At 41.0% G+C, this 27405-nt stretch overlaps 1 protein-coding gene across 5 annotated transcripts; it reads right to left on the reverse strand.

The window, feature by feature from the left end:
• Positions 1–1905: 1905 nt before the first annotated feature.
• On the reverse strand, positions 1906–27405 carry SLC25A30 (solute carrier family 25 member 30). 5 transcript variants are annotated; one of them, XM_030565443.1, is made up of 11 exons: positions 27287–27405; positions 26597–26668; positions 25380–25461; positions 23795–23942; positions 22246–22340; positions 21827–21912; positions 18852–18947; positions 14987–15111; positions 11325–11463; positions 5980–6060; positions 1906–4997 (listed from the first exon to the last, which is right to left on the reverse strand). In XM_030565443.1, the coding sequence occupies exons 3-11, from the start codon at positions 25441–25443 to the stop codon at positions 4956–4958; spliced, it is 876 nt and encodes a 291-aa protein (XP_030421303.1). In that variant the 5' UTR covers positions 25444–25461; positions 26597–26668; positions 27287–27405; the 3' UTR covers positions 1906–4955. The 5 variants fall into 5 exon arrangements, with proteins under 5 accessions (XP_030421303.1, XP_030421321.1, XP_030421312.1 ...); XM_030565461.1 differs by having other exon boundaries at positions 25380–25480; XM_030565452.1 differs by having other exon boundaries at positions 26557–26668.

Genomic DNA, 27405 nt, shown 5'->3' on the forward strand with positions numbered 1-27405 from the left:
GGATATCTGCTTATTCCACGGAGGTCAAGAAAAGCGCTGGTAAGTGTCTATACTTGATTACCAGCGCTGGATCACCAGCGCTGGATCCTCTACACCCGAGACAAAACGGGAGTACGGCCAGCGCTGCAAACAGGGAGTTGCAGCGCTGGTGGTGCCCTGCAGATGTGTACACCTCCTAAGTTGCAGCACTGTAACTCCCTCACCAGCGCTGCAACTTTCTGATGTAGACAAGCCCTTAGTTTGCAGCCAGGGAACAACAGAAACCAGAAGTGCAGGCTAGCAGTTTAGGCTGTCTGAAGGAGATACTTCTTTGGAATATACAACAGGAATGAGATTATGGGGCAGGTTGCTTGGACAGTATCCAAGGAGTATGGCAAAAAACCCTAATCCTCAAAGATGGTCCAAAAATTGCTACATTTTACACTCCACTAAGCATGACAGCTGTGTGGCAGTGCAAAATTTGTGACAGAATTAACACTGCTACAGAATGTGCTCTGATTATGCCTGACCTCTAGGTGCTTAAAAAGGTAGCATTTCAGACAGATGCTGGATGAAGTATTTTATTATGGCTTGAGTCTCTCACAAGCACAATGCAAGTTGCCACTAGTCCCTAACTTTTGATTGTGCCCACCTGCCCCAACTTTATCTTTGAGAGCCCAATTTATAAAAATCCAAAATAACTGGTATTTGATGCTTTAGGACAGTGATTTTCAAACTTTTTTCTAGCAACCCAATTGAAGAATATTATTGATGCCAGTGACCTAATGGAGCTAGAGATGATGGGCGCAGGGCTAGGGCAGAGGGTTTGGTTGCAAGGTTCAGGGTGTGGGAGGAGGCTCTGGGATGGGGTGCAGGCTCTGGGGTAGAGCCATGGATGTGGGGTTTGGGGTGCAAAGGGGCTCTGGGTTTGGGGGAGCTAAGGCAGGGGATTAGGGCACAGGGTTGGGGTGTGGGCTTACCATGGGCAGCTCCCAGTCAGCAGTCCAGTAGGGGTGCTAAGGCAGCCTTCCTGCCTGTCCTGGCACCGCGGACCACATTGTGCCCCAGAAGCAGCGAGCAACAGGTCCAGCTCCTAGCAGAGGCATGCAAGTGGCACCACCCCTCCTCACCCCCAGCTCCCATTGGCCAGGAGTGCAGCCAATGTGAGCGCAGAGCTGGTGCTCAGAGCCCCATGGCCTGTCCACCTAGGAGCTGGACTCTCTGCTGGCCACTGCTGTGGCACAGTGTGGTGTCAGAACAGGTAGGGACTTTTAACTGCCCAGTTGGTGGTGCTGATCAGAGTCATCATGACCCAGTGCCTTACCTTCCATGACCCAGTACTTGGTTGTGACCCACAGTTTGAAAACCACTGCCTTATGGGGAAGGAACACGCTGTGCAGCTGAAGAGAAGCCAGCTGAGGGCAGGAACTACAAGAATAGGCTGTCTTACTGAACTGCTTCAGAATTGACATCTAGCCTCTCAGGTCATATCCCCTTTCTCTTCCATCCTAATTGAGAGGTCTCTGCTCCCATCAAAGTCTGCAGCAGGTTTGTGGTCCTCCTAGAAGGTATTTACCTTCAGCTGCTGGAGTCTCCCAGCAGAGATGAGAGGGGACACTAAAGTCCAGCTTTTTAAAGGTATTTAGGTGCCTAAATATGCAGATTGGCATCCAAGTACATTTAAAAATATAGCCCTACATGCCTGCTTTTTTCTCTCCCAGCCAGTAGAGCAGCATCTCCCTACTTCAAGCAGAGTTAGGACATATAAAAACAACTAAGACAAAAAATGGTTAAACTTTCACAATATTAGTAGGTTGGTAGAATTAAATCAGTGTTTTACTTAGATCTAGGGGTGAAGAGAAATTACAGTCTTGATCGTTAATTGGGCAATAAGCATTGTTGAAATGGGAAAATCAAGTTAAGTGAGTTTAGTTAAAAATTTATTTTAGATCCCCACCGGCCAAAGCATCTTACATTCTCCCCCCACATGTATTTATTATGCTGAAATAAGACACGTTTTCCCATGCAGATAAAGCATGTGAATACAATGCATAAAAACATTTAGTTTCCCTGTAACATTCCATATGAATAAATACTTCACTAGCACAATAAATCTATGAGCAGCAGTAACAAATTGGGCTGAATGAAACATATGTTCAATATTTCAGCACACACTGATATGATCTAATATGAAAACAAAGTGATGCAATTCTATAAGTTGATTTTTGGCACACTAAAGATAATTGCTTTGGTGATTTTCTTAATATTTGCATATCCCTTTCAATGTGATAAGTTGCAGCATGAAAGGTTAGTAATGTCATTTGACAGGTGGTACATATTGCTGCAAATGGAACAATATACTTGCATTACACTGCCCACAAACTCAACTTCATGGTACAGTGGATTGGAGTAACCTGCCCATTCTGCACATCAAGCAGCATCGAGAATTCAGTTATACCAAGAAAATAGAACATTTCTGCAAGAGGCTCATATTAGTGAAAGTACAATTACAACTGATAATTTCAAACATTTAACTTATCTTAAATGTCTTTTTCCCCCCCACACTGACTTCTCCTTAAGAGAAGTTGTTTAAGAGCCCTGGCACTGCTGGGCAAGGCTATTTTGATGCCTTCATGCCATTTATGATTGTAGGGCAGTGTTTTCAATATCTGTGGCATGCGATCTCACTCTGGGAAATTGCAAACATTCCTTTTCTCTATAGTTAGATGGGAATGTGGTCCCAAGACTTTTCTGTTGTAACATGGAGTCATGGTTTGGAAAAGGTTGGAGAACACTAACGTCAGGGCAGCATAAGAGACAGTGAGAACTGCTAGGACTTCTAAACACTTGTAATTACTGTTAGGATTTCCATTTTACCCACAGCAACCCTTTACAAACAAAGGCATTCCAACTGGGATCAAAGATTGTGGTGTTAAGCAGTGGGGGGTACCGAACATCTAAAGGACAGTCTGATCCTGTATACCATCATGGAGCCCTTGAGTCTACAAGCCTGCCAAACTGGAAGTGAATTAGCTCAGACTTCCCACATGATTTGTTACTATTAGCCTATTGAGACTGTCTGACATATACATTTTTAGTTATAGAACCCCATTTTAATTAGCTAAATGATGAATTACAACATACAGTTTGCAGTAACAGAAAATTCTTATTGACCATCCTAATTACACTCTAACCAAATGCCTCAGAACGATCCCTAGGTTCCATTTGTAAGCAAATGTCCCTCAACTTAGCAGCAATGCATTTTACTCATTCTAAAAAGTGTTTTAAGTTCTAAAAAAGTTTAAATGATATATCCTTAATTGTTTTACATTCTGTACAAAACATATTTTAGAGATTTCTACAAAAAAGTAGAATTGCAGTAATACAGACAGCACACACAAGCATAACTATGCATTATAATTTTTACCTTAAAAATATTCAAACACTTTGAAAAGTAATGCTTTTACCTTAACGCTTGGTATTTTCAGAAAAGTGCCTTGTGCATTTAAAAATACCTACTTTGTGCATCTTGAAACCAACCATTTAAACAATGAAATATTAAGAGTGAAATCCACACTAGAACATGAATTGCTTTTAAGTGGAATGTATGAATATGCAGCTATTGTAATGAATGTTTCAAGATGAAATCTCCATACATCACAACTAACTGTACACTTAGTGATCCTACGCTGCAAGCCGCAGTGGATCTAGAATAGGCATTTTTCACTCACATCCATGTTTTTGTAACTGAATAAAATTGCATTCACACAGTAATCCTGATACTAAATTTTCTATAGTTTATGGCAGAACATTTTGTTGCACAATTCAAAGAAAAAGTAGAACCTACACAGAAGTCAACTCGTACTGCTCTTAAAAGAAGTTCTATTTTGATCTGAACTCATTTTGCTGAATGAAAAGGATCAACACTGATGAGCACAATTCTCCTATAATTCTTGTTTAGGAAGGCAGCAATACATTAGATTGCCTCTTTTGGATGTAGGCTCCCTGTACCTAAACATCTGCATTTCTTGAGCTTTCTAGTGGTTCAAATTGCCTCAATGTGTAGCATTCAACTTTCAAGTGATGTGTGACAGCCACTAAGTGCTTAAAGCAGATCTTCTTCATAGGAATCAAACAACTATTGGAAAATTAATTCCCTCTTGCACAAGACGCAGATGGGAGAGTGAATGCTCTATTTTTACTAGATTTTAAAAAGTCTATAGATATTAATTTCTTGATGAAACATGTTAGAATCCCTTCTATTGAAGGCCAAGAATAAAGTATCTTAAAAAATGCCAGACTTTTCTCAAACATGCAAAATGGTGACAGTAACAAGTTATGTTAAACTGAAGCTTCATTGCTCCCAATGCAAGTTACATATACATGATAGAAGGCAGACGTGTTCTGAATCCAGAAGTTCATTTAACAAATATTTTACAAAGACCTGGAGTTACTAGGAATAAAATTTTCAGTGTCCTGCACTTGAACTCTAAGGCATCGAAAATTTCAGAAGTGTAATCAGCTATTTATGACCACATTAATGTATCAAGTTTCATGAGCATGGACAAAAGAGTGAAGTTCTTCTATTATCTATTTACCTCTGGACAAACAGATGTAGCTCTTTTCCTATTAAAATTTCATCCAGAAGTACAACATTTCACCAGAAAAACCTTTGGAGTTGTACCATACATTATGTCTAACAGCATTTTAACAGTTGATAGAGGAGTATTGCCAGCTTTAAGTTCTATTTCAATAATTGATGCATAGCATTTGGCATATCAGTTAAGCATCCACAGTTCTGAGATGATTTTATGTATTGTCTTGATTTACGATGTTCTTCCAATGAACTTCCTGCGTTTTGCCAGCAAGTCCTATGCTCCGATGAGAAAACACTGAAGAGCATCTTTAAAAAGATGCCTTGAGTTCAAATACCACGTCAGCACAGTTTACTGATTTATTACACAATCTAGCATCTTTCAGAAATCCAATTTCTTCAGCTGTTCATATGTCAAAAAGAACTAGTGCAATTAGTCAAGGAAAACAATTGCAGATATCAGCATTTTTTGTTTAACACATTTGGGATGCATAATACCTACCCCATTCATTTAACTACTGATTGCAGGCATGTGGAACTTTGGTCTCCCATTAAGTGTCTCCTAACAGTCCACCACAAGACAAGTCACTCCTCTCCATCAGTTGGTATAATGTTCCCTATAGTCCTGGGCACAGAACTCTAGGGAACATTGTAGCAAACTGGTAATGGGGAAACTTGTTTCAGTGCATATTACTCTCATCAACAGGCTCCTCCTCCTAGTGCAGCCTAATCCTTCCCTAGATTCTATCCCAAGCACCTTAAACATGCACGTTAGAATTGGGGAAAGGTCAGAGAGGCCACAATAGGAAAGGAACTCAGCCTTTTTGCCTTCTGTCTTCTTAGTGGATGAAACTATGAAGGTATGTAGATTCTTGTTTGTGGGAAGAGAGAAAGGATTATTACAGCTACCTCTTCGCTTCTCACAAAACAATGAGAATTTAAGGATAAATAGATGGCAAATGGTCTACTGTACAAGTTGTATAATAGGGTAGAAAATGGTGTGTGAAAAGATCTTGTGACAATCTGCAAACAGTTATTTTTAAAATGCAGGAAACTGTCTCAAACAGCAATAAACCCCAAATTGCTAATTGACCTGGTCACTAGTGTATTTCAACTAAACTGCAATCTAAAAACAAGCAAATAGGAAGTTGGGGGCTAAAGGAAAATGTGTTTTGAAAAAAGATTATATTCAGAGGCTCAACTTTGTATAAATCTTAGGGAATATTAATACAATAGGTGCTGGTAATACTCCATATATAAAGAGATGGAGAATAAATTTACTTATGCTGACAAGTTACAAACGTTTTATATGAAGCACAATTCACTAGGTCTCTCTACTCAATGCCCACTGCTCATCACAAAAAAAGAGTTTAATAAATATTTCCAAACACTTCTGAAAAGGATACGATAATATTCCAAGGACCGAGTCTCAACCAGTTTGGCCAGAATCCTTTATATAAAGCAAAAAAGCCTTCATACCTCCATGTCTGAAACAAATAAAACCACATATGAGAAAAGAGTGACAAAACTTTCATTGAAAGATTACATCCAAAGAACAGCTAATACTTTACATAATGAATGCCATTACAAGGTGCTCTGTGCTACCACAGGAGGAAGACCCTTGGTTCAATTCACAGTAATAGTCTCTTGCCTCATAGCAACTCAGACTAGAAATGTTGCAGACTTACTGCCCATCCAGTTTTTGGACAAAGACAAGAATCATGACTACTTCTCCAAAACCTTTCAGGGGGAGTTTGGCATTTAAACCTGCTCATCAGTGACCTTGTGGAATCAGCAATAGGACAGCAGGAGTTTCCAACATCAGACTGAGTAAGTTAAGATCTTACTTTAACCACAACAATTTATATTTATATTTAAATTAAATCCACATTGACAGCAACATTATAGAACTAATTTAACTTTACTAGAATAGAGGTATTCAAAACTAAATTTAAGCCCAGTGAGGGTTATTTTTGTCCAGTAACGGAATATGAAATATTAGACATAATATTAAGAATCTGACCTAGTCAAAAAAGTTTGAGATAAATCTTTCTCCACATTTTTGAAGTCTGAAAAGTTTCAGCTGCTCTCATAAGAAGCATTTAACATACAACTTTCATTTAGACTCAAACAGAGCATGTTAATATTAGACTATAGGCAAAAACAAGTCTTGAAGAAATAATTTCCATTTTCAAAGACAATTTTATGTAGTGTTGTTTTAAAAAGGGATCTTTCATTTACACCAGGCCCACAATTTTTCTTTCCCAGTCATCCACTACATACAAAGTATTAGGTTTTATGAATTATGGGGAAAGATTAGTATATTTTTAAAACAGCTTGTACTGCAAAGTTTTTGGAAGGAAATTTAACTTCCCCTGCTGCATTGTGAACCCAAACAGCAAGTTGGCTCCCCATTGCTCTGTTTAAGCTTCCTCGGTGAAGACTGAAGATCCACACCTGAAATCTGTAACACACAGGGTATGTCCACATCACAAATTAAGGAATAATTGTAGCAGGACTAGGCACACCCACAGTGGCTTTGATTTAGCTAGTGAGGGTAATAGTAAAGATGTGATAGTATGGGTTAGCCATCCCAACACAAGCCCACTGGGGAGCCTAGGTACAGGTCTCTCGCAACTTACACGCATTTAACATGCTCGATTTCAACTTTACGCAGACCACTGGAGTGGGGGGGCGTGGCCTCAAGCGGGAGTGTATGGTCTCAAGATTTAAAGGTCCTGGGGCACCAGCTGTGGCTGGGAGTCTCAGGGCCTTTAAATCACTCAGGGGGCTCCCAGCTGCAAAGGTGGCTGGCAGCCCCTGCAGCTAGCTAAAGGGCCCGAGGCTCCAGCGACCATGGAGCTCCAGGCCCTTTAAATGCCAACCCTAGCCCGGCTGCCAAAGCTGCGAGTGTAATTTAAAGGGCTCCTCCGGGCTCCCCGCCGCGGTGGAGCCCCTTAAACCCCGCCCGCAGCTCCGGCAGCCAGGTCAGGGGGCATTTAAAGGGCAACAGGGAGCCTGGTGGAGCCCTTTAAATGCCCCCCCCCAGCCACCAGAGCTGGAGGCAGGGTTTAAAGGGCTTGGGGATATAATTTTGGCTATATGCGGTTTTTGCTTTACGCGATAACTGCGGAACAGAACCCCCGCCTAAGATAAGACTTGCCTGTATGTATTCCAGCAGCTAGCCCACACCATGCTACCATGTCTTCATTGCCACTGTTACTAGTACTAAATTAAAGTTACAGCATAGATAGGCATACCAACACTAATTGCCCCTTAATTTGCAGCACAAACATATCCACGTTTCCTGTTGCTATTTGGGCTACATAAAGGTGATTTTTTTATTTTTTTTTTTAGCATAAACCTTTACAAATACATTTTAAAATCACAAAGCAACATTTAATGACAAGACATCAGACCCTAAGAACAGCCATATTGGGTCAGACCAACAGCCCATCCAACCCAGCATCCGGTCTCTGACAATGGCCAGTGCTAGACTCTTCAGAGGGAATGAAGACAACAGGGCAATTTTAAGTGATCCAGCCTGTAGTCCAGTCCCAGGCTCTGGCAGCTGCACGCTTAGGGACACCCAGAGCATGTCGTTACATCCCTGATCATCTTGGCTAACAACCACTGATGGACCTACTCTCCATGACCTTATTGAATTCTTTTTGAACTCAGTTTTACTTTTTGCCTTCACAACATCCGCTGGCAATGAGTTCCACAGATTGACTGTGCACTGTGTGAAGTACTTATGTTTGTTTTAATCCTGCTGCCTATGAATTTCATTGGGAGACTTCTAGTTTTTGTGTTATGTGAAGGGGTAAATCACACTTCCCTATTCATCATCTCCATACCATTTATGATTTTAGACCTCTATCATATCCCCCTTAGTTGTCTCTTTTCTAAGCTGACTAGTCCCTGCCTTTTTAATGTCTCCTTGTATGGAAACTGTTCCATACTCATTTTTATTACATTAGAATTGGAAGCAGTGTGGTGAAAATCTTTTTTGAAGTACCGTAACACAACCAGAGCTGTATGTAATACTCCATGTGGGCATACCATGCATTTATATAGTGGCATTCTAGATATTTTCTGTCTTATCTCCTTCTTAAAAGTTCCTAACATTGTTAGCTTTTTTTGACTGCTGCTGTATATTTAGCAGGTATTTTCAGGGAACTATTCACTATGACTCCAAAAATCTCGTCCTTGAATGGTTAACACCTAATTTAATGTGCATCACAGTGTGTGCACAATTGGGATTATCTTTTATAATGTGTATTACTTTGCAGTTATCAACACTGAATTATATCTGCCATTTTGTTTCCTGGTCACTCAGTTCAGTGAGACACCTCTGTAATTCTTCTTAGTCAGCTTTCGACTTAACTACCTTGAGTAATTTTATATTATCTGCAAATTTTGCCACCTCACTGTTTACCCCTTTTTTCACATCAGTTATGAATACGTTGAATAGGACTGGTCCCAGTACAGACCCCTAGGGGACACCGCTATTTACCTCTCTCCAGTCTGAAAACTGACCATGTATCCCACCCTTTGTCTCCTACTTTTTAACCAGTTACTGATCCATGAAAGGACCTTCCCTCTTATCCCATGACTACACTTTGCTTAAAAGCCTCTGGTGAGGAAAAAGTCCAAGTATATTATATCCTTCGAATCACCGTTACCCACATGCTTGTTGATCCCCTCAAAGAATTCTAATAGATTGGTGAGGCATGACTTCCCTTTACAAAAGCCATGTTGACTCTCCAACATATTGTTTTCATTTATGTGTCTGATAATTTTGTTCTTTCCTAGCTGCAACCAGTTTGACTGGTACTGAAGTTAGGCTTACCAGCCTGTAATTCCCAAGATCACCTCTGAAGCTTTAATAAATAAAAAATAAAAATAGGCATTACATTTGCTGCCCTCCTGTCTGGTAGAGAGGCTGATTTAAGCAATAGGTTATATAGCACAGTAGTAGTTATGCAATTTCATATTTGAGTTTTCAGGACTCTTGGCATCTGACAATATAACTTGGCTGGAATAGTTAGGTAAATTTAAGGATTTCCTACAGTTCACAGTTAAGAGTGTTTCTGAAGCATGGATATCAGTCTCCTTCCACAATTTCACTTTGCTTTTTAGCTAAACATCCTATTTCTAACTTTAAATAATTCAAAAGGTATCAAAAGTTTGAACTAGTGTCTCAAATCCTTGGTTCTGTTCCTCGTTAATGAAAGGCAGAGGTGTGCTTTGACCTGCGACATAAAGGAGCTATCAGACCTATCCAATACGCTGAGATATTACAATGAGTAACATTTAGCCCTATGCTGCTTCCTCTACACTGGCATGTCAGACACAGAGGGGCCAGGGTTCTGATTGTCTTTAACAGTGATTTAGGCACAGGTGGGAGTTGCCTAAAAACCTGCAACTGAAACAAATGGCCAGGCTGTATTTATTTCATGTTAGTTTCCAAGACAGCCTCCCCAAGAGACCTTGTAGGAGGTAATGACCCATAATCCTCTTACAGCAAAGTAATGTTCAGCATCTTTAGCCACCAATCACCAAAATCAGTCTTTCTACTGGCCCAAGCAGCTTCTTCTGGTACCATTTCCCTCCTTCACCAGCAGGTGGACCTGTGTTATATGTTCCCCAAGTAGCCTGTAATACAGTGGTCTCCAATCTTTTCACACACAAGATCACTTTTTGAATTTAAGATCAACGGAGGATCTACCCCATCCCTTCCCCAAGGCCTGGCCCTGCCCTGCTCACTCCATTCCCCACTCTCTGCAGCGCTTGCTCTTCCCCATCCTCACTCACTTTCATCAGGCTAGGGTAGGGAACTGGGATGTGGTGCAGGCTCTGGGCTGGGGCCAAGGGGTTCAGAATATGGGAGGGGATTCCAGGCTGAGCCTGGGGCAGAGAGGTGGGGTGCAAGAGTGAAGGGTGCAAGTTCTGAGAGAGAGCTGCAGGCTGGTGCAAGGGCTGTAGAGACATGCCAGCAGCCAGCTACTTACGGGAGCAACATGGGGCCACAGCAGGCAAGCAGGCCTGCCTGAGCCCAGCTGCACCCCTGGACTTTTAGCAGCCCCGAGACTGATCAACTGGCAGAAGCTGACCACTGCTGTAAGAAGTGGGTTAAGAAGATACAGTAGCCACCACAGGGCGAAGCTGCCAGTCTTAAGCCATAGACTACGGGCACTACAGTGGCAATGCTTCAGCACCATAGCTGTGCTGCTGTAGCATAGATACTTCTATAGCAACAGAAGCTGTCAACCTTGGGAGATCCCTACATTCAGGGGACTTGAAAAATTCTCCTTTCTCCTTGTCCCCAAAATTTAAAAAGGTAATGAAAAACTTAACATGAAAATATTTATTGAAAAAGTGTGCTCATACCAGCAGAATTACCCGTTAGTATACCTGACCTAAATACCAGAAGGAACAAACGCATACATGTTCCTCCATGCTGCAGACAGACCTCCTTGCTTTCCATCAACACACAATAGTTTTTAAACAGCAGAAGGTGAGGCATGATTTGAGTCCAAAATTTTAAAAGACGCACATGGCACAGCAAGTTCAAAAGTTAAAATGGATTATTCCCAGAGTTCTCTCTACAATAATTCCTACACCACAGAAGTGGTTTTCTATAACAGCTAACAATTTCTACCCACAATGCAGAAAACCCTTTAATTCATGTTTGTTATCACAAGATTGTAGAAAAGTTATCACTAGTTGCTATACACTTTGTACGTACTTGTAACAAGCAATCCAAAGTACCCTTGTACCCTGAATGTGTGCCATCTTGAAATCTTCTCTGATTCATCATCCGTGTCCTCACAACATCAACTGGATTTGATGCAAGTGCTCCAGCTAATCCACAGGTGAAGCTTGAGCTAATCAAAGATAAACCATTATAAAAATATGACCTACTCCCAACAATTTAGAAGTATACAGAAACACCCCCTCTCATGGAAAATTAAAAACATTTATGCTATAGCTAAAAGTTGTTTGCATTTTTATTAATAAACTACTTTTGCAGTTCGTTTACCTAAAAAAAATATCACAAGCTAAGACTGTGTGTGCGCGCGCGCACGCACGCACACACACTAACAATCAGGAAGAAGTTTCACACTTTAAAAATCCATCCTGATATTTTCAAAGTAGTAAACACATTTTAGTTTCAGCCTTTAGATACACATCTAATTTAGGCATTTTTAATAATAAAAATATCTACACATCAAAAAATACATAAATAGCACAAAAAACTATTCGCTTCCATGGTATGAAATACTATGAGTAAACATTTAAATAGACTAGAAGTATATTTACATCTCAACTGACAGTGAGAAAAAAACAAAGATCTAATTATATTCTCTGAAGAGTCCAACATTAAGGCCTGGTCTACACTACGTGTTTAAACCGATGTAACGCTGCACCCGTCCACACGAGGCCCTTTATATTGATATAAAGGGCTCTTTAAGCCAGTTTCTGTACTCCTCCCCGACAAGAGAAGTAGCGCTGAAATTGGTATTACGATATCGGATTAGGGTTAGTGTGACTGCAAATCGATGGTATTGGCCTCTGGGCGGTATCCCACAGTGCACCATTGTGACCGCTCTGGACAGCAATCTGAACTCTGATGCAGTAGCCAAGTAGACAGGAAAAGCCCCGCGAACTTTTGAATTGCATTTCCTGTTTGCCCAGCATGGAGCTCTGATCAGCACGGGTGGCGATGCAGTCCCAAATCCAAAGACAGCTCCAGCATGGACCGTGCAGTAGATACTGGATCTGACCGCTGCATGGGGAGACAAATCTGTTCTATCAGAGCTCCGTTACAGAAGACGAAATGTCAAAGCATTTGAAAAAAGTCTCCACGCTATGATACAGAGTCCACAGCACAGTTCTGCATAACAAGCGTAACGGAAAGCCAAAGAATCAAATGGATGTTCATGGAGGGAGGGAGGGAGGGGGGACTGAACACTCCAGCTATCCCACAGTCCCCAGCAGTCTCCAATAAGTATTTGCATTCTTGGCTGAGCTCCCAGTGCCTGTAGGGTCAAACACATTGTCCGGGGTGGTTCAGGGTATAGCTCGTTAATTTACCCCCCTCCTGCCCCGTGAAAGAAAAGGGAAAAAAATTGTTTGACAACTTTTTTCAATGTCACCCTATGTCTACTGCATGCTGCTGGTAGACGCAATCCTGCGGCACTGAACAGCAGTAACCTCTCCCCTCCCCGGTGGCAGACGGTACAATATGACTGCTATTCGTTGTCGTCATCAGCCCGTGAGTGCTCCTGGCTGGCTGCAAGGGAGGTCGGCCGGGGGCGCCTGGTAAAAATAGGAATGACTCCCGGTCATTCCCAGTAGATGGTACAGATCAGCTGGTAACCGTCTTCATCATAGCAACTGGGGGCTGAGCTCCATCAGCCCCCTCCCTTTCATGTGTAAAGAAAAGATTCTGTACTGCCTAGACCATCATAGCAGCAGGATGCTGGGCTCCTCTCCACTGCACCGTTTAATGTCCTGCCTGGACTATCATAGCAGCTGGAGGCTGCCTCCCCTTCATTTTATCTCACTAACAAGTCAGTGTTTCTTATTCCTGCATTCTTTATTACTTCATCACACAAATGAGGGGACACTGCAACTGTAGCCCAGGAGGGTTGGGGGAGCAGGGAAGCAACGGGTGAGGTTGTTGCAGGGGCACCCCCTAGAATGGAATGTAGCTCATCATTTCTGTGGGATCTGACACGGAGCGGCTGAGCTCTCTGGTACACTGGTTCTCTAGTACACTTGCACTATATTCTAGGCAGGACTGACTATTTTTAGATACCATAAAGGAGGGATTGACTTGGGGAGTCATTCCCATTTTTGTCTTTGCACCCCCGGCCGACCTCAGCCAGGGGCACCCATGACAGCAGCAGACAGTACAGAACGACTGATAACAGTCATCTCATCGCCAATTTACAATGGCATGACAGACAGTACAGCACAACTGATAACCGTCTCTGCTATCTTGCAAAGGCAAATGAATACTGCTATGTAGAGCTGCAGTACCATGTCTGTTAGCAACATCCAGTAGACATACGGTGACAGTAAAAAAAGCTGAATGGGCTCCATGGTTGCCATGCTATGGCATCTGCCAGGGCAATCCAGGGAAAAAGGGCGCGAAATGATTGTCTGCCGTTGCTTTCCCGGAGGAATGAGTGATGATGATTACTCAGAATCACCCACGACACTATTTTTGCACCATCATGCATTGGGGCCTCAAACCAGAATTCCAATGGGCAGGGGAGACTGCGGGAATTATGGGATAGCTACGGGATAGCTACACACAGTGCAACGCTCCAGAAATCGACACTAGCCTCTGACCATGGACACATACCACCGAATTAATGTGCTTAGTGTGGCCGCGTGCATTCGACTTTATACAATCTGTTTTTCAAAACCGGTTTATGTAAAATCAGAATAATCCCGAAGTGTAGACATACCCTGTCATAAACAGATAAATAAGGGTTAATGTCTTTTACCTGTTAACAAGCTCAGTGAACCTGGCTGACACCTGACCAAAGGACCAATCGAGGGACAAGATATTTTCAAATCTTGGTGGAGGGAAGTCTTTGTTTGTGCTGTTTGTTTTGTTTTTTGTTGTCTCTTGGAGCTAAGAGGGGCCAGGCATGCAACCAGATCTGTCTCCGTTCTTTCTAACACAGTCTCTCATGTTCATAATAGTAAGTACTAACTAGTTAAAAGACTGGTTAGTTTTATGTTTGTTTTCTTTATTTACAAATGTGCATTTTGCTGGAAGAATATTTTACCTGTTTGCTGTAACTTGTATCTTAGGCTAGTGGGGAGGGAATCCCTCTAGTCTATATAAGCTGAAGACCCTGTAAACACATTTTCCATCTTGATTTTACAGAGATAATTTTTATTTTTTCTTTCTTTAATTAAAAGCTTTCTTTTTTCAGAACCTGATTGATTTTTTCCTTGTGTAAAACTCAAGGGGATTGGGTCTGAACTCACCGGGGAGAGAAGTGTGGGGGGGGGGGAGGTTAATTCCTCTCTTTCAGGATCCAAGGAGTTTGGATCAGTGTATCTCAGGGAAAGTCTGGGAGGGGGAATGGTTTATTTCTCTGTTTTAAGACCCAAGGGATTTGGGTCTTGGGTCCCCCAGGGAAGGTTTTGGGGGACAGAAAGTGTACCAAAACACTATATTTTTGGTTGGTGGCAGCGCTATCAGATCTAAGCTAGGAATTAAGTTTAGAGGGGTACATGCAGGTCCCAACTTTCTGGACACTAAAGTTCAAAGTGGGAATAATACCTTGACATACACTAAGAGATTAATGTGTAACCTCTGAAAGGGGATTTAATCATACAAATAAATCTTTGTAAACTTAACTTATGCCTGTTCAAACTTACAGAAAGTGAGTATACACAGTGTCCCCCATGAGTCCAGACATAATTATGTGCTTCTTGGTGAGATCATAGACTGGCAGCTCCACTCCCACAACAATAGCAGCTCTCTGAGCTGTTAGGGACACCCCCTGGCAAAACAAATGTAAAACATTTGAGTTTTTAAAAACTGCATCATTTATACGTCTGGTTGAAGATAACTCAGAAATACCATTACATTTTAGATTAAAAGCACCTAGAAAATATTCATAAAACAAGTTTTGTATACTGAGAAAATACACTCTATAAAGATTTAAAAAAAATAAAGTGGTGTATGGTATAACGGTGTGTAAATGTACTGCTTGTAAAAGATCCCAGACAGACTACCCTAGTGACTGAGTTAATTTGCGGAACAGATAAAGCACAGCGGCAATACAAGCTTCCCTATACTGCCCCACCACGATTTCAGCCATGACCTACATCAGATGTTCTCAAACTGAGGTCTATGGACTGCTGCTGGTAGTTTGCTGACAGCTGGCAGGCTGGTGCTGGCTCCTCGTGCAGTCAGCTGAGAGAAACCAAGAATATTAAGGGGGGGAAATGAAATGGAAAGCAAAAGTAGACGGACTGCATTTTTCAAAGGTTAACCACTAACTGTTCTCAACAGGTGGAAATGCAAATATTTTTCATGCATAGAATTTCAGTAGTGGCCACAGATTTTCTGTAATCATGAATGGCTTACGAGGCAGCCCATGACATGCTAAGATACAATCCATACTGAAAATTTGAAAACCCCTAATCATAGTTACAGGTGAGAAGGTAAGTTCATTAAATCTTGTTTAATGCCAAGTACAGTTTATTTTAACCACTGTAGTGCTTTTCATCAGCAGATCGTAAAATGCTTTACAAAGGACTTCCCACACCATTTAAATGGCTAATACCCAATTCCTCTAAACTGCAGAAATTATTCCAATTTTGCAGATGGGAAAGATGTCCACAGCTTAACTACTTCAAGTTCACATGGTTCTCAGTAGAACTTGGAATAAAATCCGATTCTTCCAGGTCCCATTCTCCTAGACCCATTCCTTAAACCACTGGATCACAATGGACCACTGAACAACACCTTTACCACCCTGGGCTAAGTTTGAACCAGAAAACCATAAATCAAGAGACTATTCAAATTACCAATCCCCAGAACCATCTGGTTCCTGCTTTCACAGATATTCATCGAACGACATGAGCTGCGCTATACTGAAGCAGCTCAGCAAAACCAGCCTTGCTCTTGAACCAGGCTATATTAGATTTAAAGATGGCTTTCAATTTTAGGTCAGCTAGTAAAGGTATATACAGTTAAAATAAATTCTATACACAGTTAAGAGACTTAGATAAATTCATGGAGGTTAAGTCCATTAATGGTAAGGTAAGGAATGATGTCCCTAGCCTGCCTGTCTGTCAGAGCGTGGAGATGGATGGCAGGAGAGAGATCACTTGATTATTATCTATTAGGTTCACTCCCTCTGCGGCACCTTGGTATTGGCCACTGTCGGCCGACAGGATACTGGGCTGGATGGACCTTTGGTCTGACCCAGTATGGCCACTCTTATGTTCTTATTGTTGCAATACTCCTTGTAAGTGTTATAACTTGGTTAATTTGCGAGAGTTAATGGAAGAGTTCTATTCCCTGTGCCAAGGAAATATTCTACTGTCACCAATATAAATAACAGTTTTCAGCTGGAGAGAGCATAACTTTTGTCAATAACTTACAGCAGAGCTAAGGCTGAGAAGCCCCATTTAAAGGCTAACTCCAAGTGTTCTAATATCCACATGCTTATTCAGATTGCCTTGAAATTAGCTGTACTTCAAAGGGTGAGCTCAGTTAAGTATCCAAATTTGGGGACATCTGAGCAAAGGAGTCCCTGAGAAAAAAAGGAGATCCTTAAAAAAAACAGCGTTTAATGTTAACACATTCTATTAATGTGTTTTGTGCAGATATGGAGCTCTGATCATGGCTCTGACCATACTCCCAGATTTATCCCAGGTAGTGCATGGCAAGCACTACCTCTTTGGGAAAGTTATATTGAAAACGTTGATCAAAAAAGAGTTAAACTTTCTAAAGAGGCCTGCACTCAATGTTCATGTGTCAAACAGATTACAAAGTACACACGCAGATCTAGCCAAGAAGTTTTTAGTCAGCCAGTTTCCACATGACTTACGTGGCTCATGGGGACATGCTACGGTCAATGAACTTGAGCTACAGACAGGCAATAAGTTTGAAACCTACACTTGGCAGAAATCTTTGAAATATCTATTTGTATATTTTGTACAATCCCCTTGTACCAGGGTATTTGGGGGGGGGGGGTATATAATCTGAGTACAGTAGGTAATCCAGAAGGTGCTCAAACTATTTTGAGGAGAAAAGTTACGCATGCAAACAATTGCTGGGAGGATTAGAGGCAGAGGAGTAAGGGAGGAGCTGAGGTAAGGGAAGGGGAAAGGAGGCGGTTGGGGGCTCAAGTCTGAGGGAGTGGGAGGCAGGGAGCCTGTCAGCTCCCCATTTTCCCCTCCTGTGTGCCAGGATTTGGGAAAGTTCTACCCATTTGGGGATAGGAGCCCCCTCTGCTTTCCATGTGAGCTAGGATCAAGGTAAAGCAAAGTGAAACCTCTAAAAACCAAGAAATGAGTCAAGATGACTCCTCTGCATGGGGTGGACCTGATAGGTTTGGGCAAAGCTGGGGAAACCTGCCTGAAACAGGGGCAAAGGGCCCCAGTCTATCTAACCAAGGAAGCATGCAATCCTCCAGTACGCTGCTGCCCATCACATGTATGCAGCAGAAGGTGCCACATTATATTTATGCAGTAAGGAACAACCTTTTATGTGCTAATGGTTAACGGGACTGGAAAGGGAGGGTGAGCTAGATGCTGGGTTGGGGCTAGATGTTGCAAGGAATGGTGGGGAAAGAGTTGTGAAGGACAGAGACACCCAGTCTTCTCTCACTTGCTTAGTTACTGAAAATGGCATGTAATAGAGTTTTTGTCCCAAACTCTTGATAGTTTTGAGTCCTCTCACCAGTCCTGTCAGCAGTTATACCCTCCAAAACATTTGAAAGCATGACCACTGTCCCCATTCCACTATAACAAAGGGCACAGGAAGGTGGAAGCGTAAACAGGAATCACATAACCATGTGGCCTAGTAGACAGAGCATGGAACTGGGACCCATTTCTGGCTACGTCACTGACCCACTGGGTGAATATAATTATGTTAACCTCCTTTGTAAAGTGTTCCATGATCTACTGATGAAAAATGATATGAGCTAGGCATCACCACTAGCCATGGTAGCATCTCAACTGCAAACCTATGAAATAACTACAACTGCATAAATGACCACTAACTCCTACAAAAAATACTAAAACTAGGAAGCTCACTGACAAGAAACTTCATTAACTGGAGTTAACTTTGCTCAGTGATGTCTTGAACCCTTCCAGAATGTCAAGTTTAATGACATTCAAACCTCTGAAAACCAGGAATTGAAGAGGTAAGGGTCACACCAATGTAACCTGAACTCTGCTCTAGTATGTCCATAACAAACCCTCACTCTTGTACACTACACTCTTTTTGTAAAATGGAGATAATACTTCAAAGAGGTGATGAGTCTATCTACATACATTAATACTTCTCAAGTGCTTTTGAAATACTCAAATGGCAAGCGATGTAGCAGTAAAAAATATACATATACAACTTTAGGTACATATTACACCAATATTTTGGCCAACATTGCAGAACTACATGCAACTATGTACAATAGTAAATGGATTTTATTTATTTATTTATTTATTTTAAACACTATTGCAAGAACAACCTCAGAAGAGAGAGTGTAAGAATTGAAGAACTTACTTTCCATAGTCCTCTAGTGCCTTCTTTTTGGTAAATTTGTATGAAATTGCCCATCATTCCTCCTTGAATCACACTGCCTTGGGCCTGCATTCTGATCTAAGGCAGCCCAAAACAAAAAGCAGTTATCAGTTTTCAAACACTAAAAATCATAACTTAGCTGAGTTTCTCAACCTTATGAAGAGGCGCTGCAAAATAACACCGTTTAAAACATTTTCAAAATACGATCTCTGCTTCTTAACTATACAAGTATGGACTGACTGCATCATGATAGTACCAGCTATCCGTCAGCTACAGCTGCTATATTTGGAACAACTGATTTTTAAATAGTACTTGGTGTAGCTTTTAAATTAGTTACCACAAATCACTACTATTTTTGAATTGGTGCACTAACATGTAGATTAGATTGACAGAAGACTTCTGCATGGTGTCTGTTACAACGTTCTCCCTTGAACTCACCAGCTGCATCTTAACACAAAAGGTCAACAGGATGAGAGTTTCAGCTGGGAAGAGCTATGTACTTGACTTTTTGGATTTGAAATGAAAGACTGATTTTTCAAGGACAAACTGCTGGATTCATGGCAAGTGTGACAAGCAAATGAGTATTCACCTCTAATTTTGGGAGTTAGTGTCAGCCAGCCCAGCATGCATACCATCACTACAGACTGAAGCCTGTCACAAGTTCAGGGCAACTGCAGCTGTATTCCTCCTTTATGGTCCAGCAAGGGCACCCCCCTCTAGGCTTCCAACTCCACAACCATTGCCTCTTCGGTGGAGACATGCATCTCTGTCCCTTCTGACTGGGGTACTTACAGGCTGCGCACGCTCCTGACCATGTGATTTTCCCAGCAAGAGACACTGAGCAGGCATGATTCAAGTCTCTCCTCTGAGACAATACACAGTGTGATTGTCAGTTATGAGTTACCACACTGCTATTTCTAAGCAAGCAGACTTATTTTTAAGATACAAAGCATTACAGAGAAAACACTAAAAAACATTAAAACCTACATACATGCTCATAAGCTTGCCAGAGATCACCCCCACACTACAACAAGGACTCTGATTGGTGAATAGTCCTTCAAACCCCATCCACATAGCAGTGCTCCCTATGGTCACAAGTTCATCACACCTTCAACTCAGAACAAATGCTCAGTCTTATGTGTCCTCAGTAGGCCACAGTCCTTCCAACCCTTCCCTAAAGATTGGGGCCCACCTTGGACCAGAAGTCCTGTCCATTTGCAGATTAGAAAGGCCCTGAACCTGTTTAAAACCAGGCTATTTATCCCAAAATCCTTTTTGTCCACTGGTTCCTGGAGAAACCAATCAGACTTAGTATATACGAAGCTCTGCAGAGGTAGCTTCAAAGGGCCAATAACCAGAGGAATTATGTTAGCATCACCCTTCTAAAAAAAAGTTATACACAATCTCATCACACACACAATTGCATTTTTAATACAATGAACTCCAGTGACATTTAACTTAATTCATTAAAGCCTGTCCAGGGTATTGTCCTCTGTCAGACAGTATACTATAATTCCAGAATGGAGCCAGTAAAGGCTTACTTGTGTTGATACTTCCACTACCCCTTCTATGAAATGGGAAGCTGTAAACAATTTGTTTTTATTCTATTTTATTTGAGGGAAAGGAGGACTAAAATTAGGCACTATGTAGAAAGAAAGATTTCCTCCCCCTCAATTCTCAGGAAACTACAGCATGTGCAGAAGCAGTCAAGTAATCTCAGGCCATGATCTTGTAACTTAAATAGGATTAGCCTTACCAGTACTTGGACAGGAGACACCCACAAATTTTAAAACAGTTGCTGAAAATGTGATGTTGGTGATGTCACTAGGTGGCACTCTGCTCAAGGTCATTAATGCACCATGCAGAGGCATTGTTTCAAAGGGGCACTATGCTACTAGTTTTTCATAGGAGACAACAGAGATCCTAACCTACTGGATTTTTTTTCTAGAACCCCAATACTTCTTCCAACCTAGAGATTTCTAGATGTCAGTGATGGGTAAGTGGTCCTTTACATACTTCCAACGAACAGCATTGTAAGCAGTATAGGTCCACTCACATGGATTTTTTAAATTTAAGAATACAGCTTCAGCATGTGTCAAGTTTGGGGCCAGGGGGGGCCAAGAGCAACTTTAGTAGTTCATTGTGCTCTGAAGCAAGAAAAGGTACAGGAACGCCTCCCTTAACGTTGTAGTATGTTCCTGAAAAATGCGATTTTAAGCGAAACAATGTTAAGCGAATCCAATTTCCCCATAAGAATTCATGTAAATGAGGGGGTTAGGTTCCAGGGAAATTTTTTCACCAGACAAAAGACTATTTTATATATGTATACACAGAATAATTTTTAAACAAACAATTAAATACTGTACACAGCAATGATTGTGAAGCTTGGTTGAGGTGGAGAAGTCAGAGGATGGGATATTTTCCAGGGAATGCCTTCCTGCTAAATGAACTAGCAATTGACTGAGCCCTCAAGGGTTAACTCTCACTACACTACAAGACAGCAGGAAAGAAGGGAGGGCAGACAGACACACTCTGTGTGTGAGTGAAAAAAATGCATTTCCCCTTTAAGTACCTGACTTCAGGCTTAAGTACACTGTTAATTAAATCAGCTTGCTGGGACCTAAGATGGCAGTTACTGCCTAGAAGCTCCCTCCCTCTGTCATGTATCCCCCCTACTCTATGGAAGATGGGGTAAGCAAGGTGCAGGAACAGGGAGGAGGGGGAAGACACCCTGACATTAGCACCCTTCTCCCCTCACCCCCCAGCACAGCAAGGAGTCATCTCTGGAAGCAGCTCCAAGGCAGAGGGCAGGAGCAGCTCTGAACTATTAAGTAATTTTCAAAAAGTTAGTATATTTAAAGAAACAACATGCAATGATCACCAGTAGACTGTTCTCATCTCAAGAATACAAAGGAACCTATGCTGAAAATAGAAACTTGATAAAAAACACCACTTACCTTCAAAACATCTGTAGGGTTGGCAATAGATGATGAAATCACCCCCGAAAGAATGCCACATAATACATTTATCACCAGGGTTTCATCTATTCCAGAAGCAAAAACAAATTCTCAGCCACAGGCTTTTACACTGTGATAAGACATTAAGTGCAAGTCAATGCTTTACCTTCTTTAATGAAAGAGTCAGTTGAAAATAAGGAGCTAAACGCTCGAAGTTAACTTTTTTTTAGATGCTCAATTTTTATTTGAATTTCATCTGCAGAACCATTTTTAAAATGAACAAATATGAAGCTGATGCATATATACATTTCATTGATACAATACAATGTACATATGCATCATATGATAAGGAAACAATACAAACAACTAGATGAACTATATTAACAAGCAATAGTAACAAAGCTGAAAAACCCACTCACTTTCTGGTTGCTCAACAAACACTCTCTTCAAGCTTTGGTAAGTGCCTATTTTTATTGTTCCATATGAAGCCTGGCGTAACATTGCAGGGGCAATCCTATAAAAATAGGAAGAAGCAGATAATGTATACATTCGAAGCTTCCTGAAGTCTCGGTAAACACAAATAAAGTTTATTCAACAAATCTTTAGAGTAGAATAGGCTGAACTCAGGTTATGCACAAAAAGTGAAAGGTTTGTTCATTTAAACCAGATGTTTTCAGAACCAGTACAGATAGGGAGAAGGCTTTCAGTAAAGATGATATTCACATATGAAAGAAATGAAGTTGTGGCGGTACTACCAACCTTTCTAAAAGGGCTGAGGAAAAATCCTTACCCCGGTAACTGCCATAATGAATACTGATACTGATTTAGCAATCATTTCCTACTTGGCCACTAGCTGAAAATCTAAAAATCGATGTATACAGAACAAAAAATATTCTTTGAATAATGTTTTAAAACAGTAGTTAAAATTTCCTGTAACTTGATGTGGTACTTTGAAAGTATCGCCTGACATTAACAGTGGGAGTTTAAAACTTGATGTCACTAAAGTATAAAAACTACATTTGAATACAAATATGCACAGCACTTGTACGTTTCAATATTATGTCAGCTACAATGTGAGAATACCAGTTTTTCACTTGTGTAGGAAAACAAATCTCAAAAATATGGTCATCACTGATTTCATAAGAAACAGGATTTTTTAATCTAATGACCTATAAAAATCACAACGGTGAAAGTAAAATGGATTTTTACTGCTATTGTTATAGCTGACGCATTGCATGTGCAACCATATACTTGACATAAGATGATTTTGCTACTACAAGTTTACTACACCTAAGCTCTAATACACGCATATCACACTCATTCTTCATTTCTGTGCTAGCTCATGCTTGTATTAATCATCAGTTCAGCAGAGATGTTAACCCTACAAATGGACTGCCAAGGACACACACAAACTGAGTTGGTTATCACTTGGTAAATGAAGTTGGGATTTAAATTTACTTTTGCCATCACTAATGTGAAATAAGATACCGACTTACATTAGCTGATGGAGGGTTTATCATATGATAGAGTAGTAAAAATGACTTCTCAATAACATATGGAAGTTATGTGGTATTTTATTGGTATATTTATTTGGATGCATTTTCCAAAAGTATAATGCATTGTGAAGTACAGTTACAACTGTACACCTACAATCTCAAAGCAAACTATGAAAAACCTCCCTTCTACTACAGTGGATAAGTTTTAATAAAAAATAATACTCCATTCACATGTAGAAATTACCATGATGTAAAAATATTGTATTTTGAAATTATGCACCATATTCTGAACCATTTCTATTCAAATACTTTTTCTGATGTGGCCTGCCTCTCCCTCACAATCTTTAAGTGGGGCTAACTAAAAAAATCATTTATAAAATTCAATACTATTGTATGCGACAGTATTTTTTCATAAACTGTCCCAAAATTCACAAAAGCAAACTGGTTACATAAAGTATATATTTTATTTTACCCAGAATACAGTGCTTTCAACCCTTCTTCTCTCCATATCCTCACTAGTGCATGCACCATTCCTCTGTAACGAATCTCCTTAAATTTGGCATCACTAGTTTGACCTTGAACCTGGAGACGTGTTTTGGTCAGATCAATTGGGAAAGTACCTTAAAGTCAGGAGAGGAAAAAGTATATTAATTTAACATGAAACATTTGTCTTGCCAAAGCAGATACATAATAAACGAAAATGTTAACATAATGTAGAACCTCAGTGTTTTCTAAAGACAAAAGAAAATGTATAATTAGTTGCAGGCTAACAAAGCTACTCATTTGTATTCAAATGAAGAACCATAATAGATGGCTTTATAGACAGCTCTACAGTAGCAGCCAGTGATTTAATATCAAGCTAGAGACTCAAAACAGGAACTTCTGCTACAACCCACATAAGAAGCTGAAGGCCTGGACCAACAAATCCCCTTGATCATGTGACTAGTTCCACTGACATCAGTGCAACTACGGACATGAACAAGAATTACTTATACGAGAAAAAGTCTTCAGAATTTGGTTCTAAATGGGTGCAGCTTAAAAGACTCAAAGTTCATTTTCTGTGAGATTATACATCCATAGCTATACTGTGTTACTTGTAGTTAGTGAAAAATTTGATTCAGACAATCTAGACTGCGTGCGCTAAATTATACTCATGATGTTAAGTGAATTGAAAGACTATCATGATTTTACTTTGCTGTTAGATGTTTCAAGCTGTACACGAGGGCAAAAATTTGGGGAATCAAACTGTACAGGCACTTATTGTCTACAAATTTTAAGAAAATTATTTCTTCCCAAAAAAGAATTGCTCCTGATGTGTTTTACACAAATTCTCTCAAGGCCTCAGGAGGAAATGGCTGCTTCTTCACATCTACCCCCTATAATGTCTATTTACATTTTAACCCGTTATGAGATCACTACCATATTTTATCATAATACTCTATTGGACAGTTATAAATAACCATGAAAATTCTCATATAAATAAATGTAGATGCAGTACTCTAGTTCACCATTTACTTGACTGCTGTTATTTCTATTTTCTGTATCTCTACCATCTGTAAAATTCTGTTAAAAAATTCAGACTAAATTGAAACTGCTTGTCACATGAGATCTAAGCCGATAAGATCAGTACTACTTCCAGTACCACATTTCCAGATCTCAATGCCACAAATTCATACAAAAAAATCTAGCATTCAAGGCTTCCCCATTTAACAAAAATTTAAGAAGCACTCAAGGATATCTTGGAGCAAACAATTCCTCAATTCCTTTTTCTTTAAAAAACCAAGTTAACGTGACAAACTTGTTAGGCAATATGAAAACACTTGAGTACCAATTGGGTTGGTGACTATTTTTCTCCTTTACTTCAAAAATACACATTTTAGACAAAAAGCAACAATAGCCCTTCAAAATTGAAGTTCTTCTGGAAGCACTTTTAAATGTAAGTTAGTAATCTATTGCAGTAGCTATTTTATTTTTCATACTAGATAAATTTGTGAGTTGAAACTGAACCTCCTAATGCAGAATAAGTCATGCAAACAGTTAGAAGATTAACTGCTTACCACATTCTGCAGTGATTGAAGCTAAGCCTCCGTAAACAAATGGCTTCCAGTTCAGTGCCGACATTCTTCTGGATTCTTCTTTCTATAAGAGGCAGCAATGGCTTTTAATAGGTATTCGAAAGATACAAAATATTAGTATTTTTAGAATTATATTGCCCAAAATTCTGAACTTGTTACTAATATTCCTCCCTCAAATGCATTTTTTTTTTTTTTACTACAGAAGCAAGAGATCTAGACTATAATGTGTGTCACAGTACAGTAAACTGATACAGCAAAGCACTGTATTACACATTAGGAAGCTTAGCACACTCAGAACATTTCAAAACAAACTCAAACGCATTATCAGTTAAAACATTAACCTTCAGAAAATTTAAAAGAATAATGTGATATTTAATTGACTTTCTGGTTACCACAAAGACAGTTAACAATGCTGTCACACATCTGGATTTGAATCAGAATATTCAACAAGTGTTTTTACTACCAATATCTTGATTGTAAAACACTGGGACAAATATTTATCAGGGATAATTTTAGGAACACATAACTCAATACTATTATGATTGATTATTAAGATAAAAAAGTGCCACCCATGTTCCTACAATTCTAGGTGAGCTAATATTAATCTGACTATGTCTTCGTATCCAGTGTGATTTTTAAGTTAATCATTACTGAATTTTTCAGGTCTGTTCTTTTGCGATGAAAAAGTTAACTGTACAATCAAGAAGCAGGTTAGCATTGGCTTACTACCATATTTGCATACAAATATCTAAATATCTGCATTTTCGTTTCACTGAATGTCCTTGTTCTTTTATTATGAGAAACGTTGGGTACAATACATGACCTATCTTCTCTATAGACAACATTTACTTTATAAATCTGACCGCGGGGGGGGGGGGGGGCCATAGCCACTAATGTTGGTATCTTCTATATTGCCAAAGCAAAAAAAAAAACCTGAAGCCTTCTTAATCTTGGGCCTTATGTTTAGAAGTGCAGAGAATCCAGAACCCCAAATGAAGTTAATGGAAGGAGCAGACCCTCAGCAAATCTGAAGGCAGACCCAAAGTAACTCAATTTCCCTCCTATCACATTATTTTATGCAGGAATTATTTGTGACACCAGTTTTCCAACTGTCACAGTACAAGAAAAAGCTACCAGACACAGATTTCAAATATTTTACCCAATGCCCAAATCCACACTGGAATTCATCCCGTTCTCACCACTCTGGCTGTAGATTTTAATAGAGCTGACAGCACACGTTGGTAGTTTTCCAAAGATGCCAAGTGTTATTTCTGTGGTACAAAATTAAGCCATCTTTGTTCCCTATACTTATACTTGTCAGCCTATAGCCCGTCCTAGTCCTCTCCCTCGAAGAGCCGGGAAGGCACTGGAGAGATCGCTGCTGCCAAAAGCAAGGCCGAGCAGCAGCAGCGGCTTTTTGACGCACGCCATGAAGCGGGGCACCGAGGCAAGGACACATCCCTCGGAGGCAGTTTTCACTTTCACCCAAGAAAGCCGAGCTGAGGGCATGGGGGGAGCGGCACCAACAGGAATGTCAGTCACCCCGCTTCCCACGCGGGCGTCACGGGGCCGCCGGGCTCGGGAGAGGAAATCAGGCCGGCTGGAGGGAGCCGCGCACCGGGCACTGTCCAGCACCCGGCTCTCCGGCCAGTGGCCATTACGCGCTGTGGCTGCGCCCCAGTAACGGAACTTAACGAGTCGCCCCCCCGGTAAAAGCCCCCTCGGGCGGGTTTCGCTCGCTCGCACGGGCGGCGCTTTAGACCCGGGCTCCAGCACCAGGAGACGCTGGCGCAGCGGCCCCCGCGGGCAGCCGGGAGCGATGCCCACAGCAGGGCCCCGCCGGCCACACGCGGGCAGGGACCGCAGGGACACCCCCCGCCCGCACTTACCGGCAACGCCTCGCTACCGCGCGGATGGATTCCGAGGCCTTGGCGGCGCTTTGCGCCGGGGATTTATAACCGCCGGCCCAGCTCTCGCCCTGCGTAGGCAGCCCTGCGCGCCACCGCCA

This window comes from Gopherus evgoodei, chromosome 1, assembly GCF_007399415.2.
Source record: "Gopherus evgoodei ecotype Sinaloan lineage chromosome 1, rGopEvg1_v1.p, whole genome shotgun sequence".
Lineage (NCBI taxonomy): Eukaryota > Metazoa > Chordata > Testudines > Testudinidae > Gopherus > Gopherus evgoodei.

Coding starts and splice junctions, on each gene's coding strand:
- SLC25A30 (XM_030565435.1), bottom strand. CDS start 25,443: ATGTCGGCACTGAACTGGAAGCCATTTGTTTACGGAGGCTTAGCTTCA. Junction 23,943..25,379: donor TTCAATCACTGCAGAATGTG/GTAAGCAGTTAA, acceptor CCTGACTTTAAG/GTACTTTCCCAATTGATCTG. Junction 22,341..23,794: donor TTGAAAGCACTGTATTCTGG/GTAAAATAAAAT, acceptor CTATTTTTATAG/GATTGCCCCTGCAATGTTAC.